General features: G+C 42.3%; 1 protein-coding gene across 6 annotated transcripts in view; it reads right to left on the bottom strand.

Annotated features, from left to right (window-relative positions):
* Positions 1–5,721: 5,721 nt before the first annotated feature.
* The window catches only part of ect2 (epithelial cell transforming 2), a 39,706-nt gene continuing 27,926 nt past the window's right edge, over positions 5,722–17,501 (bottom strand). For 4 of the 6 annotated variants that reach the window (XM_030434397.1, XM_030434398.1, XM_030434400.1 and 1 more), the window contains 4 exons: positions 17,376–17,483; positions 15,076–15,210; positions 12,872–13,439; positions 5,722–7,159 (listed from right to left, as the gene is read on the bottom strand). In XM_030434397.1, coding sequence (XP_030290257.1) covers positions 12,903–13,439; positions 15,076–15,210; positions 17,376–17,483 — 780 coding nt within the window. In that variant the 3' untranslated portion in view covers positions 5,722–7,159; positions 12,872–12,902. The remainder of the gene's footprint in view (positions 7,160–12,871; positions 13,440–15,075; positions 15,211–17,375; positions 17,484–17,501) is intronic. The other 2 variants (XM_030434401.1, XM_030434402.1) reach the window with 1 other exon arrangement.

Raw genomic sequence — 17,501 nt, 5'->3', positions numbered from 1 at the left:
AGACTTTCAAAATAAAGGCTCTGCATTCATGTTAGCAATAATATGTAATATACAGCATCTGGTTAGACTTTCAAAGTAAAGCTTGACAAACAGTTCACATATTACGACCTTTGGACTAGTGCTGTGCAGTATGGACAACATTTTATATCTTTATATAGCTAATTTTATATCCCGATTAATTAATGATTAATCAAATCAATCATATCTCAGCACTATTTTTGATAACCATGCAATTAAAAGGCAAATGAATGGTACTATCTCCTTTTATTCGTGACTTTTTGCAGGACTGTCAAAACAAATAAGAATTTGTGTACAAAAAGTATTCCAAGCTTTCAGGCTCGTTTGGTGTGTTTTTTGCTTTTCGCTGCTGTCTCTGTACTGTTTTTCATGTCGTGTCTTTAAGTGTTGGAAGAGATTAGATGTGTTTGAGTCGCTTGTAACAACTTGTTGGCGACATGTTTTGCAGATTCACGTTGTCTGGTCGGTGTCTGACTTTAAACCCAAACCAAAGCCAAACGATGGAATTCCGGTTCCCCCTTTTCGGCTCGGCCTCTTGGGGTTCTGCTTCTGTATCCGTGTCTGATGTAACGTTACTAGTAATGTTATTTTCGTCTTCCATTGCGCTCTCCTCCATCTCCACCATGCTGCTTTGCCTCTGTTTACTTCGAGTGCCGTAAACGAGTCCTTGCATATGACGTAAAACGCAACCACAAAGCAGTAGTGTTGGTGCAGTTACATTCGCCGTCATACAATGAACTTGTCTTAAACTCAAAATTTTGATATCCAACGGTCATTCTGACGTTGAGTTGTGCTTTACACGCCGTATTAAATCACAACCGTAGTGTACGTTGACATTAGTGTAGCAACAGTGCTAAACAGGAAGCCTACACGTTGAAATAACGATATTAACGACAGAGGGTTATATCCTACGGTGGACATTTTTATATCGCACTACGATATATATCGTAATATCGCACAGCTCTATTTTGGACGGTCATCAACATTAACGTCAAATGGTTGCTGTTAGCTTCAGGCACTAAAACGACTTGTTCCGTTCAGGAGAGGAAGTGATGTGAACAGAAGTGATGTAACTCCCGTAATGTAACGTACGTTTAGTCATTTACGTACTTGAACTTACTTATGATACAACAAATCACCGCTGACCCTTGGTAGTGATAATAGTGATCTCTCTTTTTAACATCAATAAAGAAAAATACAGGTTTGGCCCATTTCTTTAAAATGTACCTGCGCATCCCAAAACACAGAGACCAGTCAGAGAAACAGCAGGTTGTTTACTCCATCAGAGAATCTAATTCTGATCCCATAATAAAGAATGTCTGAGTGTCTTTTCTTCTAATATTTCAAGACCGAACCAAGAAGAAGGAACTGCTCCCTCTGACCATCTCAGCTCGGCAACAAGACCAGTCACTTCATATACGTGGAAGTCTGAACATGTTGGCAGCTCTGAGGTCAGCGTGTTCCGGCAGTGTTGAGTGCAGCTAACCCTCGCAGTGATGACTGTGTGTAGTTGAAGGGAGAGGCTCATTGAACCAATTAAGGAAGTAATTGGTTGTGAAAGGGGAGAGGAGAAAAAAGGAATGGAAGGCAGATCAGCGCTGGTCAATATCCAGCTGAGCTCTGATCTCAATAGAGTCTATTGACGTTGTGAAGGTCAGCTACAGTCCACCGGGAGTCACGTGATCCCTCCATCCCTCCCCGCAAACACCAGCAGAAGATAAGACATCACAGTTTGGCCTCATGGCTGTCACCATTTTGTTTTTTTAAGTGGCTATTTTGAAGCACACCCACTGCTACAGCTTTATCCTGAGTGACAGTCGTAGTGTCAGAGCACGCCCTCCTTTATAGTCTGTTTAACTCTAAATGAGATGATAATACGATCGTACAGTCGGCCCCTGGTGGCAGTTAGAAAGAATGCAGGCTGATGACACTTCTGCATCAGTTTCATTGGTCAGGCACGGACGCTTCATCCATGTTTTATACACTCAGAGGTTTACGTGTCTCAGTTCAGGGTCCGCATCCTCTGAAGGACTCGGCCTTTGCGGTCTTTGAAGGCGAGTCCTTCAGAGAGACCTTGTTAACCTCGTCAGCCGTTGTTAAATGTGACGGTCTAGCCTTTGGATTTCCTGGTTGCGTCACCAGATGTTTTACCCTTACCTCACGAGAAAGTGACGATATACGCCACACGATGTCGCCATTTTCTCTCTTTCTTTATTCTTTTTCGAGCGTGCAAAGAATCTGGGGATACATGAGGCCACGAAGGATCGTAGCCGTGCATCCTCCAAAAACAGGGAGAAGAAGGAGCATCTGGAGGAGCCGTCAGATTGAGACAGCCTTCGTGCAGCGTTGTGACGTAATTGGCCTTCAAATGCTCCTCTGAAGGATGCAGACCCTGACTTCAGACACAGGATGTGATATAGCTCATTTAACTTCAGCATCAGTCATTACAGCCATTTTTGTTCATCTTAATCATACTGGGAGCTTCAGACTTCACGTCCACGTAACAAAAATCACAGCTGCAGCTTCTTTCCTACCGTTTGATTACAGCAAAAAACTAAAATTATCTTGACGTTCTGGAAAAAGAAGGAAGTTCCCGTAAATCTGGCTGCGCCTCATCTGTCACCTAAGGAATAACTCTTTTTGTAGTTGACAGTCCAAAAGAGAATTTTCCACTGCTTTGCTCTACAATGTTTTTATGAGGCTCTGAGCAGGAGGGTTTATCTTTACTGTGCAGTTTATTTGCATGTTCAAATGTTGAAAGGTGAGTAACAGGAAATGCCGCTGACAGTAAACAGACAGCTGATTGGTGCCATTTTGCAGCGCCGGGTCGACTCACTTCTGCTCTCCACACCGGCCGTGAAGCGTTGTAGCATCTGGCTCTGTAGTGCAGAGACACATTCTTATATTAAGCTGAAGCTAACGCAGGCAGCAGCGGTCTGAGTTCGCCACATCATGAAGGTATCTGAGCTACAGTCAGCTACAAGTGGCTGCTGCTGGTGTAGCCATTAACCTAAAGATGCAATACTTCTCTGTATTTTCCTACTTCTCTACAATCCAATTAAGACAGACATCCCTCCAAAAATCATTTTTTAAATAACAATGTATGGCAAACCGAACCATAGATTATTCAGAAGGACTTTTTAAGTTGTTCATCAAACAAAAACACGTGAAAAAAGAGACGAAGTGGCTTTGAAATGATGGTAGCTCGTCTCCTGGGAGAAAGCAGAGGGTGCTCTGGAATATCCCACACATTTGCTTTAAGTTCCGTTGAGTTCTGGTTCGCGGCTAAATAAGAGAAACTTTTAATGAAAATGAAAACTTTTCTCACAGTGGAGAACTTCTTTACGTGATACAGGTCCAGTCTCCACACTGAGCTGCTTCACTGTCAGACTGCTCTCTGTGTAATCCGGTCATAGAGAGGAAATGCATTTCTTGCATGAAGACATCTTTTCTCAGTTGCAGTGTTTAGTCCAGACTGTGCTGCGTATTAACTGTAATCATTACCCGAGTTAAATGTTTTCGAACAGTGTCCTTTATCATGGTGGTACCTCGGAGTCAGAAGACCCCTGCCACGCCGCCTCCCCCACCTCCTCCTTTTAGACACCCTCCCTTTCCGTTTTGCCCTTAAACAGCCAGTCAGAGGCACTTTGAAGTGAAGGCAAAGGCAAATATGAAAAGAGCGAGTGTCCTCCATGAAGAGGTGCCTTTTCATTGTGGTTATTCCCCAGTCTCGCCTCGCCTCAGGCCTGCATGGCACTCTACCTCCAGCCGCTCGCTGGCAGCCCGGCACGTCCTGCGCTTTATCCAGGAGACACAGATAATCTTCTAATGCTTTGAAGAGGCTGCATGTGAAGAGGACAAAACAGGAGCACCGCTCTCCCCAGCCCGCCGCCGTGCCATAAATACTAATGTGGCTAAATTTAAAGGTTCACCGTTCAACACGCACCTTGACTCAGTGTGAGGAAGTCAGCTGACTCGAGGGTGGCTAATGTGATTATGGTTCAACTGAAGGCGAGAGGACACGCATGTCTGACTGAGCAGGAGACACACTCAGTGACTCCAGACTCGACTCCAACTCCAGATTTGGGACTCTAACAATCTTTATTTTTAGCACGTCAAGGTTAAGAAAATGTCTGATGAGCTGAGCGTCGTTCCCTCACGTGTAGCCTCACACATCTGGTGGGTGTGGCCACAGATGACGTCACCACGATGGCGACGAGCACAACTGCTGCTGCTCTGCTGTTGAGCGCTCGCAGGCTGAATGTCCGCCGTACCGCTCACGTGAACGCTGCAACGGTCATGTCATATTTGGGACTTCTATGCACACCGCTGCATCTGAAGAGGCTGATGAGAGGCTCGAGACTGAAGCCATGCCTTAAAGTCACAACAATAAGTTGAAAAGACAGCAGGGTTGGGTGATCATTCTCTTCAGAGTTGTCACAACTATTAACAATCTGCAAGAAACCACAGCTGTCGTTACCTACAATCCCCCACTCTGATGGATGGAGGGGGAAGTTTTTATAGTCCACAAAACATTTCTGTTCCTACTGAAGTAGCTGTGACTCCTTTCAGAACATTAAAAACATGATCTAAAATTGCCCAGAGAGCCCAAACTGATCTGAAGACATCTCCACGCCTGAAGCTTCACTGTACATCAACATATGGAGAACATGGAGATCATGGCAGTCTTCAGTTCCAGTGATTTCTACAGCTCTCACGTTTCTGTGATGGAATAAGAAGAACACAAACAACTTTGTCTGGATCAAAAATATACACACAGCGATATGAATGTCTGGTTAAATGTCCACCGGCCATTTTCACGTAGATCCGTGACTTCTGTTAGCCGTCATGTTCTTTACACGTGTACGTAAACGCTTGACCGCGACAGTAACTGCTGAGCTGAATGTGTCCCATCTTAAGTACGTGGGCAGCTGTGTTCAGAGAACTTCCTTTTAGCTTAATTATCTGTACGTCTGTGTAGCTTGAAAGCACCACAGGAGCACTTAGCTCTTACAGAGAGGCCTACAAAGTCTCCCAGCAGCTGGTGGTCGACAAAATCAGTGTGAAGCAGCATCAGCATGACTTAATACTGGACTCTCACTTCCTGAAACCTGTACGTTATTCCAACAATAGATGTTATTCTGCCAAGATCCATGAAAGACCATAGCATTAAAGAGAATCACCATGGCAACTTCGTGCAGCTCCCCAGTCTCATTGTTCCACCAAGCAGGCAACTTTTCATCTTACTGCAGTTAAAAGCTTTTTCTTGATTATTATTATTATTTAAATGTTTTCCTTTTCAAAGATCCAACTGGCTCCATTGAATCAAAAGTGAATTTTAAAAAACAGCAACTTCTGACCCAAGTACAGAAGAGAAGAAAATCATGAGCCCAAACTCAAGTGGAAGCTCCAAGAATATCTAGAGAATCAAACATTTTAAACCTCACTGGCTAAATATCTAGATTGCAAATATGTGACAGGTTTAAGATAAACTTTTACAAGATCTAAAATGAACCATAAGCATGTTTATTTACACACACAACTTCAGCGTATAGAGGAAATACAATATGTTCTTTTCGCACTAACGCCGTGGCATATTCTGTCTGCACTCCTGGGAAATAAACAGAATGAAAATGGTTTTACACTGCTCTGATGATAAAAGACATACGCAGGAGTAGAAACAGAGAAAGAAGAAAAGGCTTATTTAGGTGTTTAAGTGCATTTAATACAGAGATGAAACAACCGGAGGGGATTGAAGCTCACAGAAAACAGCATTAGAGAACTGACAGACATGAAAGTGGAACAAAAAAAATAAAGAACATAAATAGAAAGAGAAAAAAGAAAAAACAGGTATAAAAGTTATTGCTCGGGAATAAATATGTACACTGATGCAGCATCCCTTCTTAAACATTCACACAGACACACTGTAAAGACTTTTAAAACGTGGACGGGCCGACAGAAGAAGAGCAGAAGTGCGTTTATTCTTCAAAACCAAATCTCTTAAATGTTAAAATAGGAGCTTTATAAAAGCTGGGAGCTATTATAAGTTTACATTTTAAAGGCTGGTTAATTACAGTAAGTAATATTATTATTATAATACCATGTAGAATCAAGCCTACTCCACTACGATAAAACAACGTTAAATGTCAGTTAATATAAAGGGTCTCTCACTGAGTGCGTTAATTAAAAAAGCAACAATGCAGTAAAGGGCAGAGAGCTCAACCTTGTTACTTAAACTAGTCGATAAAACCAACAAAGAGCTTAACAACCTCAGCATCTAAAGTTCAATGTTATTTAACTTTCCCAAAGAACAGAGAAATAAAACTATCATCCAGGGACGACTGGAGACAGCAAGTCCCTGTTGAAACCAGAGGAAACGCTTGATATTCACTCTGTCTGAAGTTAGTGTCGATACTTCACCGAACGCTGCCGCCAACCAGGAAGCTGGACGGACAACGTACGATCACAAAATGTAACAAGAGTCTGTTCAAGTAATCAACAAAAACTGTCAAGGAAATCTATTAACAAATGCAAAACGAAAAGCAGAGCATCCTTCATTTTTTTTTTTTTTTTTCCTGAACGGGTCAGGTGGACCTCATCAGAACCAGCGCTAACACACACCTGTAGCCCCGAGCATGGTGCAGTACCGCTCCAGTTAGCTCCTCGTGACACGGAGTAGATTCAGGAGTTGAATGTTCAGAAACTGCCTCGTCAGGTCGAGACGGACACGTTTGTCCTGCATAAACATTTCCAGCTGAGTGATTGGTTCTTTATTTTTACTTGGTCTAAGTTTCAGCGAGGAAGAACTCCAACATCTGACACCGCCACATATCAGACTGACGTGTGTCCCCAACAAACATCTGGATTTTGGGAAAAAAAGTCTGTACAGAGTTCCAGCATGAGCAAATTCTAGTTTGCCATACTTCACAGGTAGTCTCAGCTTTATATACAAAACACCTGTCCGCTCGGATCTCGCTGTTAGTCGCAGTTAAGGCAAAGGAGGTGAGGAGATGTGTCGACTCCTGCTGGTGCTCCCGAAGCAAGCAGCGTCTCAGAAGAGGTGGGTGGAGGAACGGCTGAACGTGTGGTACTTCCTCTCAAACATGGAGGACAGATTGACCATGGAGGGGGAATGGTGTGCCTGTAAACAGAGAAGAGTAATGTCTGTGAAGGCAAGGTAAGAAAAAACCTGAGATAAAAAACAAATTATGTTTTAAAGCTTTGTTAAAACGTGGCTCGTATTCATTGGCAGTAGCAGGAAGGCTGTGACATCATTATGAGTCCAACGTGGAAATGAACTCGAGCGGTCAGACGATCAGAACGTGGACACAAACTTTCAGGTTAGTCAAACTTTACGGGACATAGAAAATAAAAGTTAGTGTTAAAACATCAGCCCAAACTGTCCTCTGTGTTCACCTGTACAGTTCACACACCCACCTCCGACTTCACCCTCGACCCGAAGTACTTACCGGAGCTGTGTGTGGACTTTGTGTCAGTTTTTATTTGAACAATGCACTCGAGTGACGATGGAACAGGTCAGAGTTCTTAATCACTGCTAACTTCCCTGATTCAATTAGTTATATCCAAGTGAAACCTTTGATGCCAGAGGCCGTTTGCTTACTGGATTCTCAGCTCTTTTTTGAATGCAGGAAACTTTCCACCCACACTTCCAACCACTTCGCTCATGAACCCACCACATTGGACTTTTAGCCGTGACTTTGCACTTAACGTTTCAGGAAAAAATGGTTTGTTGTATTACTTTGTCCTGTGTTTCATTAAGATTTGTTTAAGTGGTACAAACAGATAGAAAAAATATACATAGATAGTCATCCTGTGATAACGCTGAGATTTAAACTAAGAGGTGTTATTAATCGGTGTAAATAGCTAGCAGTTATTTTCCTCCCCGCTGCGTTAGCAAAGTCCCAACAACCGTCAATAATGAGATCACTGACAGCAACATGCGAACTGAGGTTTAATTTTAGAAATGCACTCAGAGGTACGGCCTGTTGCCCTCATACCATGTGAGCTTTGAATTAACATCATTAACAGGGTAGTAATAGTCTGTGCAACTAGATTGTCAGGTGAGCGCTCTAGCTTACATTCAGGAGTGTGTGTGTGTGTGTGTGTGGGGACAAGGTCGGTTTATGTGCTCCTGCCTCCTTTTAATTACTGAGTGCACAAAGACAAACGCTGCTACTAAAGCCTCTCTGCCTTCAAAGCCAAACCTTGGCACCGAACTAATCGAGACGAGCAACCTTTGCCAACACAATCACACTTCAGTAGCTTTCCACCTGCCTTTTACACACCTGATGACATGTTAGTGAGGGCTACACACACACACACACACACACAGAGAATGATTAAGGCTGAATGAATGAGATTATTAACAGGCTGCTTTCAGAGAGGAAGACGAGGTCGAGGGCACCGCTGGTCACGATGCACACAAAGGTTACCCTTCTTACACACCTGCCATAACTAAGCCTGCACGCTAATGAGCTGTTGCTTTGTGGTGTGCATCAGTGCACACTCTCCAACACACCTCACAGATTGATGTGCTTCCAGTGGCGTGCTGCCGGCATCATGAGGAGCTAGACGTTTACCCAAATGTGGTTTTTGTTGGAGTGGCTTGAGAGGGGCCGATCACAACACTGTCACAGCAGCTTTTAGCACAGCAAACCTGGACGAGCGTCTCTGGTTTAAGTAACAGCCCAACTACGATCACAACAGGCACAACGACTGCTGGGTGGTGTCTAGTAGTGAGGTGGAGCCCATGAAAACAACCCTGGGATACATTTTTACTGTACAACAGCAAAGACCTACAGTGCAACTCGCCTCAGTGCAGAACTTGCCAAGAAACATGGAGTGACGTGCAGTAGGAAGGAAAACAGCTAAACTGGCCGGCTATTGTTAACAGAAACTTCTGTTACATTTAATGCCCAATTCAAATGAGGGCACAAATAATTTATATTTTTTTTATATTTGATGTTTTACCTGAACTCAACAAATAAAAAAAGTGCTGTTGAAGGCAGTCTGGTGAGTCTTTCCCTGATCGACAAAGGAATCTACTGTGGTTGTTGTTTTCTATCGTCAATAAAGTTTTCAGGTTGCGTTTGTCTTCCTTCATAAATGTTGTTGTAAATGGTGAAATCTGTTTAAACATGAGTTCACAGACATCAGCTTCTTATTATTGGAGGCTAAGACAAAAAAAGGCTAGCAGCTCTGCTTTTTCTCTGCATGAATGAAAAGACACATTTCAGTATTCAAAACATGATTTCTCCTTTTGGCCAACAGCTGCCTGAAGAGTCGCTATTCTGTTGTGAAATGTGGACAATTTAAACACTGCTTACTGCCACAGGACATGCTACTCACATCTGTCCGTCTCTGGAGCACACCAATAAAAAACACACAACTTTAATTTATCATGAATTAACTCATTAAACCATGTGTGTGTGTTCACATTTAATGCTGCACTCTTGGGGAGTATCCGCCGCGCCTGCTGTGCCGCTCAGGCATCATGTTACTGATTTGATTATGACGGACAGTCAGACATCCAATTTACAAGATATCAGGCTACAACATTATCCAATCTAAAGCGTATTTATTTTAATTACTTGGAATCCAGAGTGTGGTGGAAAAAATAAAAACAGTGGCAATCAGCACCCACGGATCTGCAATCTGCTCACAGTTCACTCAGCAACAACAACACAACGGCGTACTTTTACTCTCATCTTTGTTCCTTTGTTACAACTTGTATTTTCCATGTTAACATGATGCTAATCATTGTTTTCAGTGTGTTTGGTGCTGCGTATGGGACATTCATGAAGATTTAGGCGTTTGTCCACCGTAATATGGATATTTCTCTAAGCTGATGTTTCCTCCCTCTGTAGGAAACATTTTTATTTAAAATCCTGTCTGCACGGCATTTGTTCAAAATATCTCCATTCACAGTTACGAACGAAAGTCTACATCACCAGTGCGTCAAATATCACAGTGACTTAAAAAGTTAACATCTGATGTGTGTAGAAATGTACTTAAGTAACCTGGTTCCGATAAACCTTTTCTGTTTTTTTTCCTCTCGAGAATGCCAATTTCCCCGTCATGCATCTGTGTAAGCATGTAACTAATCAGCTTGGACGCGTGTGCGTGACAGAAGACTGCAGAGAGGCTGGATGAGAGGAGAGATTATTACATGGTGTAATGTGTTTTTGTATTTCCATCTAAATTCTGAATAAAACTGAAACCAACACACTGCAGCCACGTCTGAATCAGTTTCCATCACCGGAAGTTTGACTATTTGTAAAGCTTCGACACATTCGTGCTGCGAGGGAAAGGTCGTCTCAGGACGCTCTGCTCTCTCTCTACACTCACACAAGTAAGGGCAGTTAAAATAAGTGAGTCGAGCTTCTACAATGAGGTCGGAGGTCGGGGAAAATAATCTGACAACTGCCTTGCTGCATGTACACACAGTTTCACAGTAACATGATAGTAACGTGCATGTAAACACACTGATCATTATCTTCAGAGTGTTATCAGAGACAGAGCCCGACACACCTCGTGTCCTGATTAATTTAGTTATGTAGCTGGCCTCTTCTGCTGTCAGTGTCAGTAGGATGGTGTTTATTTAAGGCGAGGCAGACAGAGTCCACAATGCTACATACACAGCATGAGGATGAGCAGCAATGTTCTGATACTTATATCCCAAAAATGTCCAAAAAAAACCCACAAAACAAAAAAAACACCCCATCTTAAAGAGGCAAGAAGAAATCCCTGCATCCATCCCTGATCCCAAATCTGCAGCAAAAGTTAAAGACGTGTTTTCTGGGCCGAGACCATCTACCAGAGTTTTGTGCAGCTCAGTTGAGTAGTTTTTGTGCAATACGCCCACAAAAAAAAACCAACTTGTGTACTTGGATTTCAACACAACTATCATATCTTATTAAACTCATTATCGATGCAGGACACACACTATTTTTTCCCTGGTAACAGTTTACTGCAAACAACAAATCCACATTGAGTTTGAGAGGAAAAAGCTAGTTTGCTGCTGATAGCCGGCAGCAGAGTCTCTCAGTGTGTTCGGCTGATAACTTACAGCTAACTGAGCTAAACGCACAGCAGGACTGAGAGTTTCTGGTCACAGGAAGCCTGAAACAGTGAACTACAGTTTGTTTTTACAATAAAATACATTTAAAGAAAGTAAGTGCACTTCAGCTGAGTGTAATTTGGAGGTAAAACTACTTGGAAGGCTTAAACTTGTTTCACCGTGTTTCTTTGCGTTTTCTCTTTTTTGTTAGTGTTTTTTGTGTTAAGTTGTTTCACTTTCATCTAATTTGATGGGAAATCGGGTGTATAAGCACATTTCTACACACGTGTCAGTGTAAATCAAATGGATATGCAAGATGGGAGTGAAATGGGAAATTCCTAAGCTTTTGTGTTTTAATGGCAGGTTGCAATGAAAAGCCGTGTGATCACTGTGAAATGGTTCAATGATCTCCAGATAGAGCACAACGTCATCGTGTTATGTCAAACTCTATTTCTCAGGCATTCATATCATTCAGACAGGTTGGGCTGTGTTTCCATGTCTGCAAACTGGTTAAATGTCTGAGGTGGATATGAGACATGTTTTGTGGTTATATGGTTAAAATGTAGGACAGTTAACAGGTGATCTGTTACGACATGTTGAGTCTCAGATGAGAAGTCAGCTTGGCTCGCATGAACAAAATGACATTTTAATTAATCGAGTGGTTTTAGTGTTAACTAGCCCGAACACAGAGAGCACAGCATCCAAAATGAAAGGCCTGCTTTGCCATTTTCACTTTTACTTTGATCAGGGTTCGTACTCATTTTTCAAGGTCAAATTCAAGCACTTTTCAAGCACTTTTAAGGGTCATTTTTAAGATTTTCCAGCACCTTATTGCTGGGGTAAAATACGTATCTACAGGAATATATAAACTCATTATTTTTTCTTCACTTTTTATCACAATTATGTACACTGTATTATGCCGTAAATATCTAAAATTAGGTTTCATAATAACAGAAACTTCAGAAATTAATTATCCAGTCTGATCCCAATTTGTGAAAGACACAGAGTTATAATGTCAAGCACTTTCAAGCACTTAAACTAAAATCCAAGCACTTTTCAGACCTTGAAAACACAACATTGAAATTCAAGTACTTTCAAGGATTTCAAGCACCCGTACGAACCCTGTTTGATACCGTCTTCAACTGGCACTTATTTTACTTTTTCAAGTGATTAATTGTTTGGATTGAAACAAAAAGCTCTGAAAGTTCACGTCAAAGTGATTAACAGCTGACGGGAAAACTGAATGTTCTATGTAATGGCATGCCTTTAAAAATGAGCCTTTCTCCAGATTTCCACCTGGACAAAAGTCTTTTATGTACCAGCTCGGCTCCATTATATCCTTTTGTTTACAGCCCAATGTTAATAGCAGTCACCTAGTGAATAATCCAAGCCAACACCTCCACCAGCAGTTAGTCACCCAGGTGATTCACAGGAGCAGACCTATTCCAAATCAACCCTTAAAATCTCTGCCCTTTACTCTAATGCCAATCTCAAGTGGGGAGAAGCTTTACCACCACAGCGGTTAAATATTCTCATCTAATGACTGGAGTTCAACATTAAGCTGTAGAGCAGAGCCTCATTAATCTGGGTCATCTTTGACGTAGGGTCTCAGCTTCTAAGGGGTTGATTTGGGAAATCAAATCAAGAAATGCACCGGTGGTATTTTGATGTTAAAAGGCCAACGTAGACAGGAAGTGATAAGCATTAATATGAAATTAAATGTGGAATTGGTGCACCCCTAGTTTGCAACAGAGCACAATATGGTTTGCTCACGTCAGACTCCAGCACTGAGCTTAGCGATGGTTTAGAGCAGAGTCTCCCTGCGAGGACTGGTCAGGACAGCCTTGCGTGGGTCCAAGGGGACTTGACGATCCCTGCATGACTCAGAAAAGGTCCTGCCTTTGACATTAACTGCCTGAGGAGCCAGGGACTTCTGCTGGGACCCTACATGGGGGAGGTGTCTGGGAACATGCTGGCTAGATCTAGGCTGGGAGATTCTGGCATTTCGGACAGCGGGAATAGAAGTGGGATGGGTTGCAGAGGTGCCATGCACAGAAGCGTTGAGGCTTGGGCGAGGTTGTGCTGGTTGAGTCGGTATTGGACCATGAAGGAGGGACTTGCGTTCTCGGGCGCTATAGTTTGGGCAGAGGCTTCGGCTGGACTCGGGGGCAGGTTTGGGGCCTGGGCTATTGGCAGGGTTTGGGGTGGGGCTGCAGGGGGTACGCATACAGACAGGGACCCTGGCTCTGACAGGAGGATGATCCAGAGAGTTAGAGCGCTGCACCACGGCACTGCTCTTGGCAGAATCATTCAAACTGAACGTGGAGGCAGAGCGAGACATCTGGAGTGCATAACAGAGGGGACACATATGGAAGGAGGGATTTACATATCACGGAAAAACACAAGACAAGGCAGGCAGAGAAGATACACGCTGAAACAATATGAGATGAACTTAAACAAAAACAAAAGAACACTGAGAACAAAAGACAGAATCACTTCATCTTCCTCTGGAAGAGCATCGTACGAGTAGAATGAATATAACAGACTAAAATGTCAGGCAATGACTTTTCCGGCAGAGCAGGTTAGACACATCTGCAGGGGGACATTAACATCACATACATAACATGATGACAGACCAACACCGTACTTTTCTTCTTAAGTGTCTGGTTTTAATCTGCTGAACCTCTCCAGCAGACAGCGACTGTCTGATCACAGCCAGGGGCCTTTTATTCTGTATTCATGTCAAAACATAAAACTTTCTCTTTGGATCTACATGAATCTCACAGTTGCAGGATGCCTGAATTAAACATGATTTAAACATGAGTTGTCACTAGTTTAAGTGGTAAGTAGGTTGATTTGGTTTGTCTGTGTTGGTGTTGTTACAATCATTTCATCTGATCAGGTAGCTGTGATATTAAACTTTTGCAACTCCTAAAAAGGATTTGATGGCGTTCACAGTTGAGCTAACTGGAATTGGATAACAGGTTGAGCAGAGGACTGTCACACAGGAGAGCTGGCTTAATTTCCTGGCTGGAACATATTTTCACACTGTTGACTTCTTACACAAGTTTATCGTAATTATTCTTTTTTTCTTCACAGTTCTTGTCACTTAGGTTGAAACAGCAGAAATATTTAGTTTAGGAAAAGAAAGTAGATAACATTTAAAGGATAACCTCTCCCTTGTGAATATTAAGTATCTCTTTAAATAACTAACCATTCATTTCTCACTGGTTCTTAAGTAACTACTCACATTTATGTTTACCGTTTTTTAAAGTACTATAACGCTCTTCTTGTCCAACCCCAATTTTAAATACACTATTAAAAACCTGTTCATGTAAGTGTGTTGTCTGGGAATAAGTTAGGAAGTTGCTAAAATAACAGTCCTACATGAGAACAGGTCCCAGCACATTTAAGAGCAGAAGCCCTTTTCCTGTCTTTTAATCAGGTTAGATCAAAACGGCTGACAGCGACTGAAAGCTGTTCCATCGTGGTTTGATGGAGAGATCAATCAACTGGTTCTCAGTAAAAAAGGACAAAGAAATGGAGAGAAGAGAAAGGAAATGAGGAGCAGATGGACAGATGGATGGACAGAGAGACGGCCAACAGCCACCCAGAATCGACTGAGACGTGAAACAAAGAAGACACATTTTGTAAACAGTTTGGGAAATTGGAGGAAACTTGATTATTGAATGTCGTATCGTATGAACTGAACCACAGATATTGATCTTTCAGTCTAAAAGAACATAGATGTAAGAAAGCACCATGTGGTTTTATCTGTTTTTCAAGAAACTATGAATGACTGATGTGATATTAAATTAGAAAAATTGCAACATTTAAGTACAAGTGTTTACTGACCGAGACAAACAGATACATAAAAACACAGAACACCCACTGTAGCTTAGTGCGGCTACCATCTGCACAGTTCACATTACAGACTGATGACTTCTTTAATCTGAAAAGTAAACACAAAGACTCACGGCCAGCGTGGCGCTGCTGCAGTTGTGGTTTTCACAGCTCAGCCTCTGGCTTTTCTCATCGGGGGTTCCGTTGGCCATGAACGCCCTCTGGATCACACGCTTTGGGGTCTTGGTGAAAGAAAAAGCCCTTGTGACCTGGAACACACATACACCCACACAATGTCAATAAATCACACATTTAGGTTGTGTAAGTGGTTATTTTTCAGAGGTGTCATCTTGGATTTTCAACCACTTAATTGTCATTATCTGAAAAAGTCCTCTTTGTTTCCATAAATAAGTAAAGAACAGCAGGTTTTTCGTCTCGGCAGACACAAACGGCAGACAGAACTTCTTGGCAGAGAACCAGCTGGACCAGACATTATATGAAGAGAGCAACAATTGTGAGAATAACGAAAACCAGAAAGGGTGTTATATGCATAACATCATAGCAATAATCATCATAACTAGCCAACTTCAACCAAAGCAAATAGCTATTTGCTATGCAGTGTTTCCCACAGAATCAGACTTTAATTGTGGCGGTGGCTGGCGCACTCGAGACTTCCGGCTAACTTCTGGTTTATCACCGAGCTAACTTGGACGGGGATAAAATGTAACCGACGGCTCTTCTATACTCTCCCAAATTCATTGGACCTAATTGATCTCGACGATGAGGCCAGCCATCTTCTTTGCAGAGGAAGTTACAGTCAAGCCATCTGCATTAAACAGTCCTCCTTCCTCTTCTTCGGACTTCTGGCGGACTAAAAACCGCAGCGCCACCCTCTGTATCGGAGTATTTAACATCACACTATTGACTGACGGGTGTGCTGTCTTGAGTGAGTGAGAACAGGAAGCGCAGATCCAAAAATAGAAAGTCAATATGTTGCAGCCAATGTTGATATTGTGGCGGACCTCCACAAATAAATTAATGTGTGGGAAACACAGCTATGTAAATACTCAGGGTAGTGCTGGCATCCTGAACAGAGAATGAAGTCACACTCCCTTTATGTGTGTCGTGATCAAAGCTTCTGTTATTTATTTAGTAAGACGGCCCAGCAATGCGTGCACTGTGGATTCCACTGGCACTTTTAATAAAAGCTTTTCTATAACTAAATGACAGAAGACTTTTATTTTGAAGAATTTATAGAAAAAGAAACGTGCTCGTCTCAGCTTTGTTTTCAGCAAATAGAAGAAATAGCTTCTTAATAAGCTGAGTTTTTTATTAATGTGCAGCAAGAAAAAAAACAGCAGGTAGAGCCTGAATATTATAATAATAATAATAATAATAATAATAATAATAATAATAATAATATTTTCAGGTATGGCAAGATGCTTTTGGCGAGTTTCATTTCTGTCAAGTTTAACTGAAGTGCATTTCACGACCATCTACAAGGTAAAATGACCGTTAAGGTGTTTAGCGGATGGCGATGCACCAGTTTGTTTTGGTCTGAGATACTGATGCTCTACATCTAGTACCAGCGTGTGTTGCATAGAAACCATGAAGCAGGTTTTAAAAATCAGATGAACCATTTCTTCCACACGCTGTTCGACAATGTCACATATCTTTATCTGCGTGTTCCAAAGAGTCTTTTATGCAGTATCATGCTTCTGTTAAATATTCAAATCCTTCAGCTGCCCTCTCTGGATAAGCTGGAGAGAGCGGAGCTTAAAGAAGATTTCCATCCCAGCCCATTGTTTTATGACTGCACAATTACATCAAAGGGAAACGTCTGCACTAGATGCTCTCTGTGTTATTTGCTTCATGTTTCTGTGAGATTCAGAAGGAAATCTTTGTAGTTTTAATTGTAGATGAGATCGGGAGGTAAATATTACAAAGTCCCGTCCAAATGAGGACATCAGGTCGACTCAGAGACTCGGCACCTCAGGTCGGTGCGTGTCTGCTGCATGGCTGCTGACAGCTCTGTTAGCTGAAGGGTCAATCACAGTGGGCGGCAGCAGAGGAGGTTGTACCAGCGTCTGGTTAAAAACTAGTTTATCTGACCTTGTTGCATTCAGCTCCGGAGCAGCTCTGCGTCGTGCTGTCATCCACTTCCATGACTCTATTTCTATTACACTTAGTGGTGAAGATAAATACGTTCAAGTCCAGACTCAGTCTGTAGAAGTAAACAGCCTCACATTCTGACATTCTGCGTACGGTACGCCTATAATGCGCCTAAACAAAGTGCAGTGACAGAATGTGAGTTGACTTGGGAATCTTTTCTCAACAACACTTGGTTGCTCAACATATATGTTATAATAACCCGTCCATGCAAAAGGTGCAGTAAGAAAGGTTAATCAGGAGAAACCAGCTCCTCTGCCTTCACCTTTTTAGAGGTCTTCTTGATGGCCCTGGAGGCTTTGCTCAGCGTGCTGTCCATATCCTTGGTGCTGACCTGCAGTGAGTCCGGGTCAGTACACTGAATCAGGTCCTCCTGGTTACAAGACAAACA

This window comes from Sparus aurata, chromosome 11 (assembly GCF_900880675.1).
Source record: "Sparus aurata chromosome 11, fSpaAur1.1, whole genome shotgun sequence".
NCBI classification, from domain to species: domain Eukaryota; kingdom Metazoa; phylum Chordata; class Actinopteri; order Spariformes; family Sparidae; genus Sparus; species Sparus aurata.
The sequence above is the reverse complement of the archived record's forward strand: the minus strand, read 5'-3'. Positions and strand labels throughout refer to the sequence as shown.